The sequence below is a fragment of the Candidozyma auris genome, chromosome 2 (assembly GCF_003013715.1).
Source record: "Candidozyma auris chromosome 2, complete sequence".
Lineage (NCBI taxonomy): Eukaryota > Fungi > Ascomycota > Pichiomycetes > Serinales > Metschnikowiaceae > Candidozyma > Candidozyma auris.
In genome coordinates this window covers 1510993-1532606 of record NC_072813.1, presented here as the reverse complement: position 1 = coordinate 1532606, position 21614 = coordinate 1510993, and the positions used below count along the sequence as shown (strand labels likewise).

At 46.5% G+C, this 21614-nt stretch overlaps 7 protein-coding genes across 7 annotated transcripts; 6 read left to right on the top strand and 1 right to left on the bottom strand. All coding sequences in view use genetic code 12, as the record gives it.

The window, feature by feature from the left end:
• Window positions 1-164: 164 nt before the first annotated feature.
• On the bottom strand, window positions 165-2510 carry SSY1 (Ssy1p; the record flags this gene model as incomplete). Its single annotated transcript, XM_029035672.2, has 1 exon — window positions 165-2510. The coding sequence occupies one exon, from the start codon at window positions 2508-2510 to the stop codon at window positions 165-167; it is 2346 nt and encodes a 781-aa protein (XP_028890914.2).
• Window positions 2511-4542: 2032 nt separating this feature from the next.
• Window positions 4543-6435, top strand: CJI96_0002155 (uncharacterized protein; the record flags this gene model as incomplete). Its single annotated transcript, XM_029035671.2, has 1 exon — window positions 4543-6435. The coding sequence occupies one exon, from the start codon at window positions 4543-4545 to the stop codon at window positions 6433-6435; it is 1893 nt and encodes a 630-aa protein (XP_028890913.2).
• Window positions 6436-7480: 1045 nt separating this feature from the next.
• On the top strand, window positions 7481-9646 carry PLB5 (Plb5p; the record flags this gene model as incomplete). The annotated part of the gene is made up of 1 exon (XM_029035670.2): window positions 7481-9646. One exon carries the CDS (start codon window positions 7481-7483, stop codon window positions 9644-9646), a length of 2166 nt encoding a protein of 721 aa, XP_028890912.2.
• Window positions 9647-9950: 304 nt separating this feature from the next.
• DIP2 (snoRNA-binding rRNA-processing protein DIP2) lies at window positions 9951-12884 on the top strand (the record flags this gene model as incomplete). The annotated part of the gene is made up of 1 exon (XM_029035669.2): window positions 9951-12884. One exon carries the CDS (start codon window positions 9951-9953, stop codon window positions 12882-12884), a length of 2934 nt encoding a protein of 977 aa, XP_028890911.2.
• Window positions 12885-14423: 1539 nt separating this feature from the next.
• On the top strand, window positions 14424-17843 carry MED15 (Med15p; the record flags this gene model as incomplete). The annotated part of the gene is made up of 1 exon (XM_029035668.2): window positions 14424-17843. One exon carries the CDS (start codon window positions 14424-14426, stop codon window positions 17841-17843), a length of 3420 nt encoding a protein of 1139 aa, XP_028890910.2.
• Window positions 17844-18064: 221 nt separating this feature from the next.
• Window positions 18065-18603, top strand: LTP1 (tyrosine protein phosphatase LTP1; the record flags this gene model as incomplete). The annotated part of the gene is made up of 2 exons (XM_029035667.2): window positions 18065-18114; window positions 18162-18603. The coding sequence occupies 2 exons, from the start codon at window positions 18065-18067 to the stop codon at window positions 18601-18603; spliced, it is 492 nt and encodes a 163-aa protein (XP_028890909.2).
• A 434-nt stretch (window positions 18604-19037) lies between these two features.
• On the top strand, window positions 19038-20912 carry NOT5 (CCR4-NOT core subunit NOT5; the record flags this gene model as incomplete). Its single annotated transcript, XM_029035666.2, has 1 exon — window positions 19038-20912. One exon carries the CDS (start codon window positions 19038-19040, stop codon window positions 20910-20912), a length of 1875 nt encoding a protein of 624 aa, XP_028890908.1.
• Window positions 20913-21614: the final 702 nt, after the last annotated feature.

Below are 21614 nucleotides of genomic sequence, written 5' to 3'. Positions count from 1 at the left end.
ATTGTGCAGAGTTTTATAGCTTTCCGTGTTCGACGATTTATATCGAACAGACGAGTCGAAAAAAGGTGCTGTGGCCTGCACTAAACTCAGGGACCAAATCGAGCTAATTACTCTTTTGGACATAATTATTTTCAACCGTTTCAGTAAAAATGTAATATCAAGGCTTAGGCCAAATGGCCTAGTATTCTTCGAGGCCATTCCTTGTAGTTTCGAGTATTATGCTCCTTTCCTCCGTCCCATATGTAAATATCATGTTCTCTTCTACCCGAGTCGTAGTCTAGCTCCTCGAGACTGAGAATGCGAGTACCGTTAACGATTTTGTAGCCGATAAAGAGCAACGCAACTAGAATCAAAGTACCGTAGCTGGAGAAGAAGAACATCACATCCCATTGCCCGGCTAAAAAGACAACATACCCCATGCAAAGCAAAATTACCGCAGATCCAACAAGCCCCACAATGGCGCTGAGTGGCTGGAGCGGAGACTTGTAAGGATACGATTTGTCGTTTCTGCCGATAATGTCGGGTCTCTTTCTCAACCCATAATAAAAGCGTATGAAGGAGAGACATATGGCAAACCAAACAAAGACACCAGATGAGGAGATCACGCTAGTGAGGTTCTGGAACACCAAGGTTGCCAGCTCAGAAACACACGTATAAGCGAGAAGTCCAAACATAAAAGATAGAAGGACGGCGCAATACGGGATTCCAAAACGATTACAGTTCATTAGAAAGGCTGGGGCTTTTCTTTGAAGCGCCAACGAGTAGACTGTTCTTGACGCAACGTATAGCTGTGCATTCCCACATGACAATGCAAAAAATACCAAGAACCCATTCTGAACAGCACTCCAATTACAAAGTCCCACACTTTGGAATGCTACCGTCCAGGGGCTTTGCGACCCATTCGGAACACCTCCTATCACCTCAGAGGACAAGTGACAGTTGTTTCCTCCCACATATTTCACAGCGTAGTTATCGTCAAAGGTACTTGGATTTACACCTGTGGTGCCTGAATAGTAACGTAAGAGTCTTGGGTCGCCAGCGTAAATGTTAAGTGATACAACAAAAATAGCAATCACGTAAAAAATGAGGATTCTCCAGAACACTCTCCTTGTGGCAGACGGCAAAGCCTTCCTGGGGTTTTTTGCTTCACACGCAGCAATGCAGACGATCTCAGTTCCACTGTATGAATATGAGGCAATCACTATAGCTGTCAAGAGCGACATAAAGCGGCCCAAGTCACCTCCGATTCCCTCGTTGCCGGGAGACATGCCATCATCGTCAAGATCGAAGGTAGGACGAAAGAGTCCAAATATTAGGTTATGCTCAAAATCAGACTTCAGACGTTGCCAGTATTTGAAGCCGACAACGCCTTGTGAGCCAAGACCGCCTCTATTAATGACTATCATCACAATAATCATGATTAGCGTAACCACCATCTTGACCACACTAGACCAGTACTCTATTTCGCCAAAAACTCTTATGTCGAACAAATTGCTTAGCAAACAAAATAACAAGAAAAGCGTGACAAAGCCCACCACAGAGCCCTTCTTAGTACTGACCTCTAGATCGGGAAAGTACGTGAGAAGGATCACAGCGGCAACTATTTCACCGGCCAAACCTAGCGCAAAACTCAAGAAATAAAGCCAACCAGTAGCGAAGCCAAACGCTTCATCGACAAAACGTGAGCTGAGACCAGATACACCATCAACAACTGATACGAACGTGACCATCTCACAGAAGCATACCAACGTCGCGAGAACAATCGCTCCAACTATTAGGAATGCAAGAACTGTGCCGAAACCTCCAGCAATAGTGAATGCTTTGCCGCAATTCAAGAACAAACCCACACCTAGCGTACCTCCGAAAGAGATCATTTGCAAGTGTCTCACCTCTAGCTTACGTTCCAAGTACCGTCCCTTCTGTTCGCCCCTTGCATTTTCATCTGAGGTGCCGCCAGCTACATTTAGCTCAGAAAAGTCTGATGGATTTTGAACCTGTTTCTCCCGATCGTATGAAGAATGATGGTTCCATGGATACCGGAGTTTGAAAGTGTTCTTCAGAGGTGACCCCGTTGATTCATCTGCGCCAAATGGGCAGAATTTCTCGTTCAAGTCTGAAGACCGAACTATGGAAAGCATGTTCTTATCGCGTTTGAGCTGGTTCTGTCGAAGCTGCTGCTGGATGGTATCGTTGATTTCAGCCTTCTTCACGTACTGGTTGAAATCATCTAGAGCTGATAGATTAAAGGTATCTGTCAGGGAACCTGCCCTGGCCAAATTCTGATACATGTCAAGGTACTTGAACTTTTTATTTTGAGGATCCTTGGGAACGTATTCTGCAGTGTCCTGATGTCGTAGGTCGCTCATTTGAGCCAAGATCTCCTCCTTTAGCTCCACTGTGGGCCACGAGCCAGAACTCAAATCGACTTCATTATCTTCACTTCCTTTTCGCACCGATGTCGTATCTGATCCTAATACGTGGAAAAGATCATGGGGTTCTCCTATATCCATCAGAAGCGAATCAGCCTCGAGTTCACGACTTAGGGTCTGTGGTGAAGCTCGCAGAAGGACTCCTACTGAGCTGGCGGAATCTGCGTTGGTGCGATGTCGCAGTAGTCTGGGAAAAAGCCCTCCTCCTAAGGAATGCAACGACAGCTCTGAAGCTGCCGAAGTTGTAGGCATGGTGACTTTAATGGGTATCTCGTGGATATGGTGATGTAGTTACTATCATTATACCACAATGCGCGCCATGACCTAAGGTGTGAACTGTAGAGGGCGGGAAAAGAACTAAGGGTAGGCTATCAAACATGAAGACTGTACTAATATTACAGATCACCTTATGCTCTTGGTGTGCTTACTTGATGGGTGATTGTGGGAGGGATGATGCCGAACTCCAAGAGGCCGCATCGTCATCACACATCCCATTACGTTCTCAAAGAATCAGGAACATGTAGGCTCGACGAGTGGCCCATCTTGCTACTGATCGAGGGACATTTGCATCTTCACCAAACGCACGCTATGACCTCACAGCGGGCACTTGGTTGCGTCAGAAACCGAGGTGTGCAATGGTAACGACACTGTGGAGCCAGGTGTGAGCAAGCCCATCGGTCCCGGCCCCGGAAAGTCCAAAAATCTCATAATAATGTAAAGTCATCAATGATGACGTCTCAGCTGTTACACTGAGAAGAACAGATACTACACTTGATCTAAGCCAAATGGCAAAGAGATTTGGTTGGGGAAGGAAGGGTGGCAGGGAAAATCATTCTTATATAGTCGCGCCACCCGCGGCCGGGTAACCCCCTGTTACTGTGCACTCTTCAGTCTACCATCTACCTACATTGATTGATTTAGATATATGCCCCAGTCTGGCCGACATATTGCCTTCTGGTTGATGCCTGGTAGAAATTAATCTCTCTTCGTTAAAAAAATTGGAATTGTCGGCTCACTCTGTTAATCAACCAATTTAATGGTCTTTGATACGGGACAAGTGCAAGTGCATCACCTTTTGCACCAAGAGGGTTGTGGCAACTCGACACGAAGACCGCTTAGAAGTGATGTTAGAGAGCTTCTGAGAAAAAGAAGGAAAAAAACACTCTCTCACACATCTTGGAAATTTGCATAAATGAGTCTAGTACAGGGAGTGTAACTTTGCGCAAAGAACCGCCAAATTTGAGGGTGTTCAAGAAGGGCCCAATCTTCACCAAGTCTCTGGTCTGAATCTCTGATTTAGAGCTCTCAGAGAGCATTCTATAGGGTAGCTGCAACATTCACCAGCTCCGCGTTTCACTCTGACTCCTCAACCAACAGTCACTTGGATGCCTCAACAGAACCATTTTCACGACAATTCAGAGGCTCAATGACAATCTTTCTAATCATCCACTCCCGGCAAATATCATGCAACTCGTACTCCTTTATACTCTAACAACTTGAAATAACCCTGACATGCAATCGTAAGACACCTATTTCGCAATCACTACAATATTGATAACAGGCTAGAGCTGGAATTGCACCGAGGTACCATTCCACATATCAAGCGAGGAAGTCCAAATGTGGCCACCGAAATAGAGGCTTTACAGATTTCAAACACATCAGAGCTCACTCCAAAGGGTCCTCCCTGTTCATACACTGCCAATTGAAGTGGCTGCAAATTGCCTCACCAGCTTCTAGCCAGCCCCAGCCGCCACCCTCAAACCGTTGATCTTTTTTTGGAAGTCTTCTCCTTGGACCATACATAGAGACGCTTTTGCTTACACTTCATTCAACAGCCGCAGCATACATCCGAACGAACAAAAAAAAAGTGCATTTCAATCGAAATATACCGAATCCTTTGGAACGTTAGAGAGCTGGTTGGAAGCATCCATAACGCCCGGTATACAGGTCTGCCAGCAGCGAGAGAGAACTCTCACCGCGTAATGGCAAAAAGAGACGCTCGCGCCGCACCTCATCGCAGGACACTTTTCGCAGCAATTTTTTCAGTTCCTATAAGAAGCCCCAGCTGCGCTATTTGCATTTGACCAACTATCTTTTTCACTGAATTTCTACCATGTTGCCCAAGCAGAGATACAACAGCAAATCTTTCAGAAGCGCAAGAGGCAGCAGGACAAACAGAAATATTAGAAGAAGAGGAGCCAACCCTCACCACCGCCGTGGGGGCCACAGAAGGTACTACTACCCACAGCCTTCCAACAGTAAAGTGTACATTGAGGAGCCAGAGACTGAAGAGGAGGGTAGCTCTGAGAGCGAATACGAAGTCTGCGCCTCGCCAGATGAAGATGAGGAAGTCTACGAATTTGACCTCGACAACAACGACGAGGACGACGTTGAGTCTATTTATGATGAGGGTGCTGATGACGATGCTATGGAGGAAATTTTCCTCATTGCTAACAGCGATGACGACAGTGACGAAAGCGATGATGAGGCCGACTCTGTGATTGATGTAAATGACCTTCTTGCCGAAGAAGCCTTGGACTATTTGGAGGCAGACGGTGCTCTCAGAGACGTCAACGACGACTTGGTGCGCTATTACGACAGCGAGTCTGGATCCGAGGATGCTTCGGACTCCGACTCCGACTCCGAGTTGGACAAGGCCGCTTTGCTGCTTGTGGCTGCTTCCGACCTGGAGTCCGATCTGGAGTCTGACTTGAGCTCCGACGTTTCCGAGGCCTCTGGCTCTGAATCCGAGATCGACGTTGAATTCGACAGCGAGCTCGAGGACCTCCAGAATACTTTGTACCTTTTGTCGGGCGAGGCCGACGACGACAGCGTCACCGACCTTGACATCGACTCTTCCGATGAGTTGGAGGGTGTCAGACAGTCGTTTGCTGAAGAACTCGAGTCCAGCGATGAGGAGTCTGTTTTGCAGTCACTGAGCGATGACGACGGCGACGACATCTTCTTTGAAGTTGGCCTGGACTATGACTCCTCTGATGACGAATCTTCTGATGACGACGATATCGCCATTGACGCAAAAGACATTGAACATTACGACGACTACACCTCCGACTCTGACTCCTCTGATGACGAAGGCATCACCATCTACAGACACAGATTCGACTTGCCCGACCGTTACGACAGCGACAACGACTCCACCGACGAGGAGTTGATGGCATACGACTCTGACGACGAACACTTGCTTAAAGCTAACGACTCCGACGATGAATTTGACGTTATTGACTTGACGAAGGACTTGAAGAACTCCAAGGACTGCGAGGTTGTGGAGCTTGACGACAACACTTACAAGTTGAACCTTAGGTTGCCATCTTTGATCAAGGAAGATCTTAAAATCAACTTTCAGAAGGCTCAAAACGAGTTGGTGATCACTGGTAAGTTCAACTTCACCGGCGAGGAGTCTGAGGTTGAGGCCGAAGATGATGAGGAAGAGATCTCTGAAGTTGACAGAATTGCCGAGGCTCTCGAAGCTGCTGATGCTGAGAAGGAGGCCAAGGCTGCTGAGGAGGAGGTTGCCGAGGAGGATGACGAAAATGATGAAGAATATGAGAGTGCCGATGGCTCTCTGAGTTCGTCTTCGCTGTCCAGCTCATCATCTGAGTCTGAGTCCGATTCCGAGTCCGATTCCGAGTCCGAGTCTGATTCCGACTCATCATCTTCTTCTTCCTCTTCTTCTTCCTCATCGGATTCTGAATCCGACTCTGACGAAGAGGATGAGGTCGTCGAGGACGCTCAGGACCTCATCAAGGAGTTCAAGAACAGAGAGATTCAATTTGAAAAGCACTTCGTCTTCGACAAGATCATCAAGGCCGACGAGATCAAGGCCAAATTCTTGGCCAATGGTGAGTTGGAGATGATTCTTCCCAACGAGGGTGTTGAAGTGAACAAGGACGCTGACAAGATCGACATTGCTATTGAGAGTGAGGAACCTGAGATGACTGATGGTGACAAGGTCGCTGAGACCGAGGACGTTGAAATGGCCGAGTAAGCGCCACGCTGGCTCCAAGCTACAACTTTGGGATAAACTGTACATTAGACATAGACTGCTCTTAGAGGAACGGTCCATATGGTAGAACAAGCCTAGAGCTCTGTTCGCAATAGAGAGGAGAAACCGAAAAGGTTTCGCATATAGACTCACACAACGACCATATACGATAATAGAGTGACGATTCGTCATGATGACCATTACACCGCTTGTACAGATCCTCTGATTGATTTGAAAAGAGAATTTAAATTTAGAAAAAAAAAAAATTGTTGTTTGTTGCTCTCTTTTTTATACTGTCACGAACAGCGCAACGAGTGCAATGAATGCAACGAGTTGCCTTGTCTTGACAAATGTATAAATAGATATATTATAGTGTTTTTGTGTTTAGATCATCATGTAGAGTAAGTACCAGAAGTTTTGTCATTTTGTGTTAAACCTGCTCTGTTCATCATGAACACCCAAGTAATCATCTTTTACAGATTTTTTTAGAATCTCGAGCCACAAGTGATATCACACCAACTCCACAACAAGCTTTCTGATGATATGTCCCCAGTTCCAATTAAACTGAAGTATTGCGATTATCCGGAGCTTGCTGCAGAACTTGATCGCCTCAGGGTCCCTTGGCTTAGCCGTGCTATTGTCAGGAAGCAAGTGTTCTAAGCAAGAGTTTCCCAGGATAAGTCTGAGAGGTCACCAGGCAATTTCTAGGATGCAAAGTTTCCCCTCAAAATGCCTATGATCACGAGTCTTCCAATCGCCATAATTGCTTCAGCTTGGCAGGGCCCTTTCTAACAAGTATGGAGCAGTATGTGGCTGCGAAAAGTGCTAAATATACACAAACAAGTGAGGACTTCCCCATCTGGGGAAATCGCACTATTTCACCTTGCAAAGGTTAGCCATGTACATAGCCGACTCTGCAGCAGCAACATCGCTAGTATACATTTTTCATTTCCTCTCCGTGTCCGTAGTGAACTTTTGCCTAACCTTGTTTAAAAGCTCGCAATTCAGACACCAACTCTAATTCCCAAGGGTTTTTGATATCAGCTCAATGTGGTTGAATGCATGTGCCTTGTTGGCGCTTCTAACCACCACCCAAGCAATATGGCCGTTTGACAGTGGAGACGACGACACCTCCTCGAGTTCCGGTTCCAGTTCAAGCTCCAGTTCCAGTTCCTCGGCTCCAGAGTCGAGTTCCTCGTCTTCAGAGTCAAGCTCTACGACAGTGTCTACCTTTGGCATCCCCGCCTCGGATACAAGCACAGACAACGGCTACGCCTATGCTCCAAGACAGACGCTGTGTCCGGATTTTGATATTGTTCGAAACGCCTCCAGCCTCAATGAGGCCGAGGCAGAGTATATTTTGCAAAGAAATGCCGTCACCAATGAGAACTTGATAGATTTCTTGGACAATGTTGCACAGATCCCAGACTTTGACGCTGAAAAATTCATAAACGACAACAAGGATAAGCACAATATTTCCATAGGGTTGGCTTTCAGTGGTGGCGGGTACCGTGCTATGCTCTGTGGAGCAGGGGAGCTTTTGGCGCTCGACAACAGATACAAAGACTCTACTCTGAGTGGGTTGGGTGGGCTCTTGCAGAGTTCTTCGTACCTCACGGGTCTTTCTGGGGGCGGCTGGCTTGTGGGTACGCTTGTTCTCAACGATTGGATCTCGGTGGCAGACATTTTGGAACCAAAAAGTGGCATCTGGAATTTGGAGGACCTGATCTTCAACCCTGCGGGCTTGAATGTGGTGAGAAACGTGATTTACTATAATGCGCTTTCAGATGCTTTGGACAGAAAAGAGGAATTTGGTTTTCCTACGTCCTTGACAGACGTTTGGGGGAGAGCATTGTCGCTGCAATTCTTCAACGAGGACTCCCACCCTCGTGGTGGAGAGAATCTTACTTGGAGTGGAATCAAAGAGTTGGACAGCTACAAAAACCATTCGATGCCATACCCAATTTTGATTGCCAACGGGCGTAATCCCAACACGATAATTATCAACGAGAACTCCACGGTGTACGAGATCTCCCCCAACGAGCTAGGTTCATGGGATCCTAGTCTTCATAGTTTCGTCAATATCGCCTACATGGGTAGTGAGCTTGAGGGAGGCAAGCCTGTGAACGATGAGTGTATATCTCATTTTGATAACGCAGGTTTTATGATGGGTACGCTGTCGTCGCTTTTTAACCAAGGTCTTCTTCGCTTACCCGGGACCGATCTCAACTGGGCGCTTAAAAGAATTATCGAGATGATTCTCAAGCCGCTTCTGAAGAACGAGGTTGACATTGCTGTTCACAAGCCGAACCCTTTCTACAAAACAGACTTTGGCAATCTGGAATTGATACTCAACGACAGCAGTTTGCATTTAGTGGACGGAGGTGAAGATCAACAAAATGTCCCTCTATACCCACTTATACAAAGGGAAAGAAATGTTGATGTGATCTTTGGGTTCGACAACTCTGCCGATACCGAACAAAACTGGCCAAACGGTACCTCGTTTGTCCATACTTTCTTGAGACAATTTGCAAAACAAGGACGTGGAACCCCATTTCCTTATATCCCTTCTACTCAAGACTTCCTCCGTGGTGGTCTCAATGAAAGGCCCGTCTTCTTCGGGTGCGATGCCAAAAACTTATCGGACCTTGTTGCTTTCCATGACAGTGGCTGGAAGGCTACCGATGTTCCACTTGTCGTTTACATGCCCAACAGCCCTCATTCACACAACTCCAATTTCTCGACTTACAAGATGAGTTACGACGAGGAAGATGCCCGCAACATCATTCAGAATGGGTTTGAGGTTTCCTCTCGCGGTAACTACACAAACGATAGAGAGTGGCCTACCTGTGTAGGATGTGCCATCATTAGAAGACAACAAGAGAGACTTGATGAGGAACAGTCGAAGGAGTGCAAAAGATGTTTTGAAAGATACTGCTGGACCGGTGACATTAAGGACACTCCTCAACTGAGCATTGGCGATGTAATATCTGGAGCAGCCACAAGAACAACTTCTGGAGGCACTTCCAACACCGCTAGAACGTCTTCCTCGAAATCCACCACGGTAGCTGGTACCTCTCAGAATAGTGGGACTAGCTCTGAGACGGGCTCCTCCTCTAGTGGCTCGAGTTCATCAAAAGGAACAGGTAATGTAATGCTGCTCGACTTTGCCGGTACCTTGGCACTTGTGCTAGGCACACTTTCACTTCTATAGACTCTTGAATAGTTTCAAATCATACTTTCGTTGGTTCATCAGCTTGTTAGTGCTATACACCACCTGCGTGAGGTATCCCAATAGGCAACACTCACAACAGCCAAAACAATCTTTCAATTTTCAAAAAGGAGCACACTCGACTCCACTGATTTTCGGCTGTAAACTTTTATAAATTTATCAAATCGGCATTCTTCTTGGTATAGATTTCCGAGCTAAACTGGTAAAGGTGGTCACGTGCACCTCATCGCAGTGGGGGCCTTGAAAATTGTATAGAGCAGGCCATCTCAAATCTCGAACATCAACCATGGTGAAATCCTACGACCGTTACGAGCAAGATGCCTGTTTCGGTGTCATTGGCGGAACATCAAATATATTATGGCTCCCGCCGGCTCCCACGCAGTCGAACAAATCTGTGGGAAGAGCCGTCCTGGGAGGGCTCGAGGAGATCTTGATTTGGGACATCAAGACGGGAGAGCTTTTGACCAGACTCAAAGACGGATTGACTCCGGGCGCTTCCAATGCCCCCACTTCCTCGCCGCCTGCTACTGTGGTCGCTATCGCGTTTCACGAGCCCACGAACATTATGGCAGCAGGCCACAATGATGGATCCATCAAAGTATGGGACTTGACATCGGGGTCTGTGATGGTGACATTTCAAGGACACCGTTCCACGATAAGTGCATTGAAATTTGATAGAACAGGCACGAGAGTGATTTCAGGCTCGGCAGATGCCTCGATCATCATGTGGGATTTGGTCGGTGAAGAGGGTTTGTTCAAGTTGAAAGGTCACAAAAGTCAGATCACTGGCATTGCATTCTTAAGTGAAGATCCTGGCTCGAAACAAGACGATGAGTTTGAAGACTACGTCGTCAGCGTCTCCAAGGATGGCTTGATCAAGCTCTGGGACACTTCCTCAAAACAGTGCATCGAGACCCACTTGGCTCACTCTGGTGAGTGCTGGTCTCTTGGCGTGAACCCTTTGCAAGACATGCTCATAACTTGTGGTAGCAAAGACCAAGTGAAGGTATGGGAGTTGAATCTCTCCAATGATGAAGGAGAGAAACTTACATGTAAAGGTGAGTTTGAGAAACAGAGCAAGCAAAGGTGTCTAGAGATATCGTTTACACAGCTCAAAGATTCGAGCAATACGTACGACGCATTCTTCTTGCAAAATGCGGATAGAACCACTGAAATTTTCAGGGTTCGCTCCCCGGAAGAAATAAAAAAAGGAATTGCAAAGAGGGCAAAGAGACTTTCGGAGAAGGGTCTTGAGGAAGACGAAATTTTGCAGTCCATCAAAGAGTCCGAGATCAGTATGCTCATAACTCCATTTGCAGTGTTGAGAACGATCTCAAAAATCAAATCGTGCGTGTGGGTCAAATCATCTAGAAAAAAGATGGACCTTCTTCTTTCATTAACAAACAACAGCATTGAATATCATAGCATCGCTCTTCCCGAGCAAGTCAAAAAAGCACAAATCGGAGAGCTTCATTCAGTCAAAGTACACTCAATCGATCACAAGGGTCATAGAACTGACATCAGATCCATGGACCTTTCCGAGGACAATCATCTTTTGGCCACTGCCTCTAATGGTGAATTGAAAGTATGGAACACAAAGACAGAAAATGTTTTACGTACGTTCACGCTCGAAAGCGGTTATGCCTTGTGTTGCAAGTTCTTGCCTGGAGGCACTTTGGTAGCAGTCGGTTTCAAAAGTGGAGACTTGGAGCTTTATGATCTTGCCTCTTCCTCCTTAGTGGACAGAGTGGAAAGAGCTCACGAGAATCTGTCTGTTTTACTTAACGGCAAAGCTGACGATAACCGTTCTGCGATATGGTCTATGGACCTCACGCCAGATGGAAAGACCTTGATCACTGGTGGTAACGATAAGCGAGTCAAGTTTTGGAACATCAAGGTCAGCCAGGAGTTGGTTGCTGGCACGGCCAACACCGTATCTACATTGAAACTTGTGCACACTCAAACACTTGAGTTGGGAGAGGAGGTATTGTGCGTGCGTGTGTCGCCAGACTCCCGTCTTCTTGCCGTTTCCTTGTTGAATAACAACGTTCAAGTCGTATTCATGGATTCTTTGAAGCTATTCTTGACACTCTATGGTCATAAGTTGCCTGTGCTTTCAATTGACATCTCCTACGACAGCAAGATTATCATCACATCATCAGCAGACAAAAACATCAAAATCTGGGGCTTGGACTTCGGTGACTGCCACAGGTCGATCTTTGGTCACCAAGACTCCATCATGAACGTTCGCTTTATTCCTGATAGTCATAACTTCTTTTCCTCGGGCAAGGACGGTATGATCAAGTATTGGGACGGTGACAAGTTCCAGTGCATTCAAAAGCTCCCAGCACACCAGAGCGAGGTATGGGCGCTTTGTGTCAGTCGAAGCGGCACTTTCGTTGTATCTACATCGCATGACCACTCCATCAGAATATGGAGTGCTACCAATGATCAAGTGTTCTTGGAGGAAGAAAGAGAAAAGGAGATGGACGAGCTTTATGAAAATGAAGTTTTGGAATCTTTGGAAGCAGTTGATACCAAGGGAGGCAAAGCCGATGATGAAGATGATGAACAAACTGACGGGGTGGAAAAGGTCAGCAAGCAGACCACAGAGACTCTCAAGGCTGGAGAAAAGCTTATGGAAGCTCTTGACATTGGCACTGAAGATTTAGATGCCTCTGAAGCGTATGAGCTACAATTGCAGCAGTTCAAGTCGAAGAAGCCTGGAGTTATGAACCCACAAAAACCCACGCCACACTCGATCTTGCTTGCATTTGGAATGAGCGGCAGTGAATATGTGCTTCACACCATGACGAAGATTAGGTCAGCGCATATTGAGGATGCGTTACTTGTGATGCCCTTCTCATACACACTCAAGCTATTAAGGTTCATGGAGATCTGGACGAACAGGGAGAACATCACCAAGAATCTTGTGAACCTCCAGTTGATTTGCAAGGTGTTGTTTTTCGTTGTGAGGACCAATGCCAACGAGTTGGTGAACCAGCGAGACGCAAAGATCAAAGCACACTTAATGAAGGTGAAGCAGCAGCTTCGAGACGAATTGAGCAAGGCGTCGAACCAGCTTGGGTACAACACGCAAGGGTTGAAGTTCAAGCGCACACAGTGGAAGGTGCACCACGAAACGGAGTTCATTGACGAAGCAGAGCAAAGAGAGCATGAGGAGAAGAAGGCTGTGAAGAGGTCATTTGCCACCGTATAGAGAGAAGAGATGTAATGAAGCAGATGAAAAAGTAGAAGAAGATTAATGTAGGCATTTAATTCAAGCTAGCGAAGGCTTGGGGTGAACTGTGCTTATCAATGGCGGCACGAGAGTGCAAAAAAAAAAAATAAAATAAAAAAAAATAAAAAAAAACACTAAGGGCATCTTACAGGAATCCCACAAACTACGACTCAACTAATTATTATCGGTGACTTCGTAAGTGGCCCCCCTGTGGCAGGCACCTCCTGTTTCCTCTTTGCCCGCTGAGTCCCTCTCTCACTCTGTTCAGGTTGCGTTCAAAGCCTCGAGGTTATCAGTGATGCGGATTCAGGTTTCCAGAAAACTCCGATAAGCGTCCAGATCTCAATACACCTCCACATTCTGTTCGTCCAAATTCCTTCGAAACATTTTAGATTCCAATCAAAAGTGGCAGCGGAATTCGCCTAGAATTTCTGCTTTGTTCTCTGAGGAGTGGCTGCGAATCGGACTAGTATGGCTGCCCACTTCAAGTGCGCAATTCAGCCCCAGCGAGAGCCTCGAGACGAGCCCCGAGGGCACCTCTTCCGTGAGCAGTAGAAGAAGAAAATGTGACCAAAAAGAGACTTCAGCATAATTACAAACAAATCGCATACTTTAGGCTTCTCAATCAAACAAATATTTTCGTACTGCTCGATTGCTCCGTTGCCCATGTGTCACCTTTTCAACAGGGTCCCACTTTTGTGTGTCTCTGGGGTTTCGCAGGGCTGCCGCAGGGCATTGTGGAAAGAGAGACCCACATGAAGAAACACCAATGCAGAATAGAATCGACAGCAGCAAATAACTCAGTATGTAAGAGCTTTCTCAATTGCCTGTAAAAATGCAAGTTCTATCCAATTTTTTTCATCGTTGTCTCTTTGAAATCCCTGCTTCCCGCTCGAGAGCTTTGCTGGAAATCTCGGGGCCAAATGTTTCCTGGCCTCACCCCAAATGGTTTTCAGACAACAAGCACCACTGGACACTTTGAAGTGACGGATTGAAAGTTCCAGAAACCAAGTCTAGTGTTTCATCTACAGAATCTTGGGCTGAAAAATTCCCTCGTGTTTCTTTTTTCTTCCTGCTCTTCCGCCACAATGCCTCGTGTGGTCCCCGCAGGCTGTCACCAACCTTGCACTTTTTCAATTAGCAACCGCCCCTGGCAAAACCACCCACTTTTTGCAAACCCCACGAGAAATCAGAATGGCAAAATTCGGACTTTTTGTAGGGTTGGGACCTGTTTCTTGTAAAATTACAACAAATCACTACTTTTCAAAATTTCGTTCAGGACCATGGGTATATTACTTCCTCTTCATGGCTCCCGCACAGAGGTCTCAGGGCTCCCTCAAGCTTCCATTTTCGGTCCCGCTCGCACTTTTATTTTACTTTTATATTTTTTTAGCCCACTCTCTCACGATCCTTACCGTACTTTTTTCTTACCTTCACCTTCCTCAAACTAACCCAAACCTTCCACCCATCGTCATCTTCTTTTCATAGTATCCTGCTGCGCTTTTCGCCTCCACCATCATGAACAATATTCCAGCGCCAATGGGCGGTACCTGGCACCTGAAGCAAAACCCGGACGAGAGACAGAAGATCATCCAGATCGTGGTCGCCACGCTCAAGGATATACAAGGGGTTGACTTCAACGAGGCCACCGCCATCAAACAGGCGCATGATTTCGAGAAATACATGTTCATGAAGTGTACCTCCAGAGATGAGTATCTCAATCAGATCAAGCAGAAGGTGCACCAGATGCGTGGCAGCCTAAGAAATAACTCGGGCCCCGGGATGCAACAGCCACAGAATCCCCAAAACGCTCAAAACGTTCAGAATCAGCAGTTTCTGGCTCACGCTAGACAGGCCCAGGCACACCAGCAACAGCAACAGCAACAGCAGCATCAGCAGCAGCAAATCCCAGGTCAACAGAATATCGGGTTGGGCTTGGGCACCGACGCACCTAATCAGGGAATGAACTTCTTCCCGCAAAATCAAATGCAAATGAGAAACGGCATGATGCCCCAGCTGCTGCCTCAGCAGGGTCACCAGCAGGTGCCCCAGGCACAGATGAACCGGGCTGCCCCGCAACAACAGATGCCTCAACAGCAGCAGCAACAACAACAGCATCAACAGCAGCAAAATTCACTGAGTGGTCCGCAGCAGGGCAGCAGACCTCAGGGAATCAACCGGAATATTGGTAACCAGCTCACTCCTCAACAAATCCAGCAGCTCAGTGCCATGATCAAAAATGTGCCCATTCCACCCGTGTTTTTGAATAAAATTCCAAACTTGCCTCCAAATGTGAACACATGGGCTCGAATTTACGATTTGGCCCAGAAGAAGGTGATCCCACTGTCCAGTTTGCCAGCCATTAAGGAAGTCCACAACGCACATCTTCTGATCGTAATGCACCAGCAACTGCAGAGACTTGCCCAGCGTCGTATGAGCAACATGAACGGCGGGCCCGGCTCGGGCGGCGCAATGGCATCCACCTCTAGCAACGATCAGAACATCAACATCAACAGCCTCAATAACACCAACACCGGCATGAACAACATGAATAACATGAACAATATGGATAAGTTGAGCAGACCTTCAACTGGTCAGATGAACATGCAAAACCAACAAATGCAGCAGCAGCAAGCTGCGTTTAAGAACAACAGTAATAAAAATGATCAGTATACTATGCTGAATTCAATGGGAATGCAACGGCCTCAACTGAGGCAGAGTCAGACGACGCCCATGATGAAGCAACAGCAGATGTCTAATCAATCAAACTTGAACATTGCTGGACCAAACCCCGGTAATCAGCAGCAACAACAGACACTTGGAAAGATGCCGAATTTCCAAATAACTCCTCAAGACATGATGGAATATCAGGCACAAGCACTTGCATACTTGAGTAGAGCTCAACAGGATGGCAAGATTCCACCAAACTTGGACAATAATGCGAAGCAGAACTTTATTCGCAAGTATATTTACCATCAGAAAGCCACGGCATGGCGTAATGAACAACTAAAGGCAGCACAGTCTAAAGGCAATGGTTCTGCCCAATTGAATGTCGGGCCACAACGTACTCCCCAACAACTGCTTATGGGCCAGGGCGGGTTCCCCAGCCAACCTCTGCAGCAACAGAATCAACCTCAACAGCAGGTGATGGGTGGTCTTCAAAGTATGGGACAGCCACAACAATCTCCCATGATGGGAAACATGCAGCAACCTAATGCAGCTTCCATGATGAATCAGGGCAACAACCAACCATTGTTTTCTCCCGTGATGCAACAAAAGTTCCCAATGCAAGGTCAGCAAGTCAATTTGGGCAATGTCAATGCTCCACTGAATCAAATCAGAAGACCACAAGGTGTGCCCCCCATTACAGATGAGATGAAGATGAAGTTGAGGTCACTTTTTGACGAGGTAGCTCGTGGTGATAGCTTCCAACTGAAGAACCATACAACATCTTTGTCTGACCAAGACAAGCTTCGCATGAAAGATCTTATGGTGAAGATAAATCAACAGTATGCCAACGTCGATTCAGTCCTCAGCTACTACTACGTTCTCACTTCCGACATCGGTGGCACCAAGAAATTAATACAGATGAAGTTCATGTCGAGAAATATCATAGAGAGTTATCAGAAGGGAATTTACTTGGCTAATCCCGAGATCCTAGAAAAATTGATCGTGCATTTCCAGAGGTATTTCGATGTGGTTAAAAAGGAGCTCACAGCTCGCAGGCAGCAGCAACAACCTCAAAAGATTGACTCGACACAACCACAGATGTCGGCTGCTCAGCAGCGCCCTGCTATGAATCAACCCACTGCTCAAATGACTGGCCAACGCCCCATGCAGCCTTTGCCTCAAGGCGATCAGCGCTTTATGCCACAAAACGCTTCCCAAGGGGCTCAGAGCTACATGCCTTCGGGTATGGGCCAGTTGCCCAACATGGCTTCACAACTGCAGGCACAACAAGTCCCTCCTGTTCCACCACAACAGCAGCTGCAGCCTCAACAGCAACTCAGCAATCAGAGGTCCATGGGAGTTCAGCAACCTTCGCAACAGCAGTTTACAAGGAATGCTACCTATGGTCAAATATCTCAAAACCAACCGGACTGGCTGAAAGCTGTTAATCCCGAACAAAGAGGTGCTCAACCTTCACCACAAATGCAGTCGCAACCGGTGCCTAAAAATACTGCTAAGGGGAAAAAGGCTAGTACTAGCGGAACTGCTGGTAGAAGAAAGTCTACAAAGGCTTCGGGAACGATGCCAACTCCTGGCAACAGTGCACCTACTCCTGCGACTTTGGCTAATGCGATTAAGACACCAAACAGTATGCCAACACCCCAGGTCATTCAAAGTAATAGTAACAAGGGAACTCCAATTGATGTTTCTCCCAACAGCGATAACAAGGGGTCAAATGTTACGTCAAAGGAACCTATTGTTGGAGAGGTGTTCGGCGCGAATAAGGTTGACTCCAAATTGGACTCTAGAAGAGAACTCTCAAAGACCGATCCTGAGCAGTTCTTCTTCGCCGCTTTGTCTAATCTTCTCGAGGTAGACAAAGCTGATAGTACGAATGGAACGAAGGGTGGTAGTGCTGGTACGGATCACACGAAGTCACCACTATCGCCTAATTCTGCCGAATGGACTTGCGCCGTCAAGCCCGAAGCTATCAAGTCAGCGTTTTGTCAGGTCGATTGTATCAAGGAGCTCACTGCTATGGAGATTTTGGAGGAATGTGCAAAGATGGTTGATCGAGATGCAAAAAAGAAAGAGGAAGTTAACTCAAGGAAGAGGGAGAGAGAAGAACCAGATGACATTGATATCTTGTTTAACGATACAGACGCGAAGAAGATTAAAAGCGAAGACTTCGACCGATTCATGTTTGAGCCGGTTGAATTCGATGAGTGGAAGAATTGGCTCACTGGGTTACAGCAAGCCAAGGTTTGATGTGAGATATTTACTAGAAGACGCAATCATATATATTTGGAATGTTAAAAGTACGACGAAAGAATTTTGCCCATGTCGATCCAATGAGGTACCTGTGAGTCAGATTTGTAGATGGAGAGGGCCATACCGTTGGCGATTTTGCAGCCGTGTCACGTGCGCTATCTTTCAAATCGCCAGGGCACTATCAGTTAAGATCTCAATATAGGAATACATTTCCTTCGATGACATCAGATAAAAAACTTTCAGTGGCCTTTGTATGCCTTGGTAACATGTATGTACACTTTACAATACCTTAATTTGACCGGTTCTAACCTATAGTTGTCGCTCGCCAATGGCAGAGGCGGTATTCAAGCACAAAGTGAAAGAATTGGGCTACAGCGACCATTTCAAGCTCATCGACTCATACGGAACCAGTGGGTGGCATGTAGGCGACTCGCCAGACTCCAGATCCGTGGCTACGTGTCGCAAACACGGAGTCCCCGTCAAGCACTTCGGCCAACAGATCGGGCCTGAAGATTTCGCCAAATTCGACTACATCATTGGCATGGACCAGATGAACAAGGAGGATTTGATGTTCATGAAGCCCAAGGGCTGTAAAGCTCGCGTGGCGATGTTTGGAGAATGGAAAACCGATCCTCAATTTAACACAATTGTTCAGGACCCCTACTATGGAGGAAGAGAAGGGTTCGAAGTGAACTTCAGACAGATCTCTCACTTTAGCGAAGAGTTCTTGAAGCAAGAGATTGGAGAGAAACAATGAGAGGGTTGTGCTAGATAACAGTAGAGTCACTCAACGCTGGCAATTGCCAAAAGCTAGAGAGGTTAGTAGAATATACAACTGAGATTTTACTGTTGTAATGCCACGGAAACTGGTGGCTTTCAGTGGATAGATTACATCCCTTTCGTTATCAGAGAGTATGTACCCAATTACTATCGGCTGCAAAGTATCGTGCATTCTCTCTGTCAGCACTTTTGCAAATAGAAGAAAAAAAAAACAGGTACGAAAGAAAAAAATGAGTGTAACTCACATACTTTATGAAGTAATTCAGAATTCTTGTCTATTTCTGCTACGTTCTTTCCACTTTCCTATATCAACTTCTCTGCTACTCGCCATATGATACATGGTCGTGCATTATCCAAGACATCAAACGAAAGCGAACTTACGTACTTCTAGCCATACCAACAGAACACAACATGAGCACACGGAAACTACAGCAGGAGTGTGACAAGCTACAAAAGAAAATCACTGAAGGATTGCTGGTGTTTGATGACATCCACGAAAAGATTGGCCAAACGGATAATGCCAGTCAGAAAGAGAGGCTAGAGGGAGACTTGAGGAAAGAAATCAAGAAGTTGCAGAGGTGTCGTGACCAGGTGAAGCAGTGGCTTGGGGACAGCAGTGTGAAACTTGATAAGAACCTTTTGCAGGATAATAGAAGTAAGATTGAAAATGCCATGGAACGATTTAAAGAGGTGGAGAGGGTATCCAAGATGAAACAGTTCTCGAATGAGGGTTTGGAAATGCAGACAAAGCTCGGTGCTACAGACGAAGATGAAGCGAAGAAAAATGAGGCTTGCCGGTACATTACAGATATTCTTGAAGAATTGGGGAGACAGAATGAGCTTTTGAGTGGTGAGCTCAGTGGTTACTCGGGTAAGAAGAAGCTGGGAAATGCACAAGTTGCTATAGACGAATTGAATCAAAAAATAGACAGAAACAATTTGCACATTGGCAAGCTCGAACAGATACTTCATAACCTCACGAATGAGCAATTAAAGCCGGAGAGAATAGACGAGATCAAGGACGATCTAGATTATTACGTGGAGAATAATCAAGCTGCGGATTTTATCGAATACAATGACTTCTATGATCAACTTGAGCTCGATGAAGCGCCAGAGAGCTTCCCAGCGGCAACCATGCCTGGGGCATTGCATGATGATACAAAGAGTTCAAAGGAGGACTCAAATCCAAGGAGCCCGGCAAAGAAGGATACGCCTACAAGTAATGGTACGCCAAGTACGTCCTCAGCTACTACGGCTGCTACGACCATTACTAACCAGTCATCGCACCCTACACGTCCTCCTGCTTCCGCACCTACGACGTCCTCTGCAAGCGCTAGCTTGTCGAACAGCGGCAGCACAACGCAACCTCACACAATACACTCTTCGCAAGGGAGTCTAGCATCTAAACCTCCAATGGGGACTGGACCATCTGCTGCGGGACTTGCTCAGGTACGTGCACCGCCTCCAGGTTTGGGTTCTTCGTCAAAATCTGGCAGCCCTGTACCTTTGGCGGCAACGCCCAAGTCGAGCGCCGCTGAACTTAAGAAGAAGGTCGCTTCCTCGCAAGCAGGCTCTTCTCTGGGAATTACACCAGGAATATCTGTCGCAGCGGCACTTTCAAACTCCATCAACAATAACAGTAATACTAAGAACGCATCGCCTGCATTATCCCATGCGTCTACTGCTACCACTGTTGGTTCATCAAACAAAGCGGCATCAGAGGCCCAGTCAGCGGCAGCTAACCCACTCACGCAGGAGACAAAGTACTTAAGCGAAGCGGCAGTTCGCGTACACGCCATTTCTCAGAATCGGTTAGCCAACCCATTGCCATTCCTGGCAATCAGCCAATTACTAGAGACCTCTCTCCTCAACTGTCCGGACTCATCGGACGCCGAACGGCCTCGTCAGTACAACCCAAGGAACGTCCACCCACTGTCCGTGGACTATCCTCAGGAACCAATGTTTGAGCTCAATTCTGCGAGAATCATGTCTAAGTTCGACAATGATACGTTGTTTTTCTGCTTTTACTACAGTGAAGAGCAGGATAACATCGCCAGATATAACGCTGCCAGGGAGTTGAGCAAACGTGGGTGGATATTCAACTCGAAAACGAAGCAGTGGTTTTCCAAAGATGACCGTGCCAAGAGTCGCCTGGCATCTGTTGCACAAGGAGTAGAGGAGAAACTGCAAGGAGAGAGCTACAAGTACTTTGACTACCAGAGTAGCTGGCTCATTCGTCGCAAGGACCACTACAAGTTACAGCCCGAGGTGCAAGAGACGTTTTGATGTAGCATTAGAATTGTGGAGCCGTTCGCCCTAAAAGGCAATGCAGTTGCATATTTAGTGTATTATCACGAGCCCTGGATGATGAACTGATGTGTAGGCAGTATAGAGAAAGGAAGAAAGACCATTTGACCCAGGATTCGCAGCCATTCATTGTAAGGTAGCGAGGACGGACCAAAAACTGAGTGACGAGATGCCATCGAATAATTTGTAGTGCTTCTTGAGGAGCCTAAATCGTAATCGTAATCGTCATTGTTCTTTTTTTTGCGTGGAGCTGAAATGGAATGTAGCTTGTTACATAGTGGATGGCACCGGTAAAACCTGCAATCTAGATCGAGAAAAGGCACCCGCAGGCTTAGACAGACCGACCCATGAGGAGGCCAAAAGTGAAAAAATTTGAAAAAAAAGAAAAAAAAGAAAAAAATAAAAATCACGAAATTCAACTAGTCAAGATCCTGATTTTCAGGTCGGCTAGTTTACCTTCCTTTGGAAACTTTTCAAGTTATACTACTTTCTCAGCTGTTGGCAGGGCTGGGAATTTTCCCTCAAATTGCGATAGATTGATCCATCTATTCTTAGCCAACGTCGCTACCCTACCCGTTCTAACTACTTTCAACACCTCTTGAAAAAAGAGTATTAACACACACTTGGGTCTCAAAGGTCTAACGAAGTCACGAAGAAAGTGCGATCAAAAGTAAATCCAGA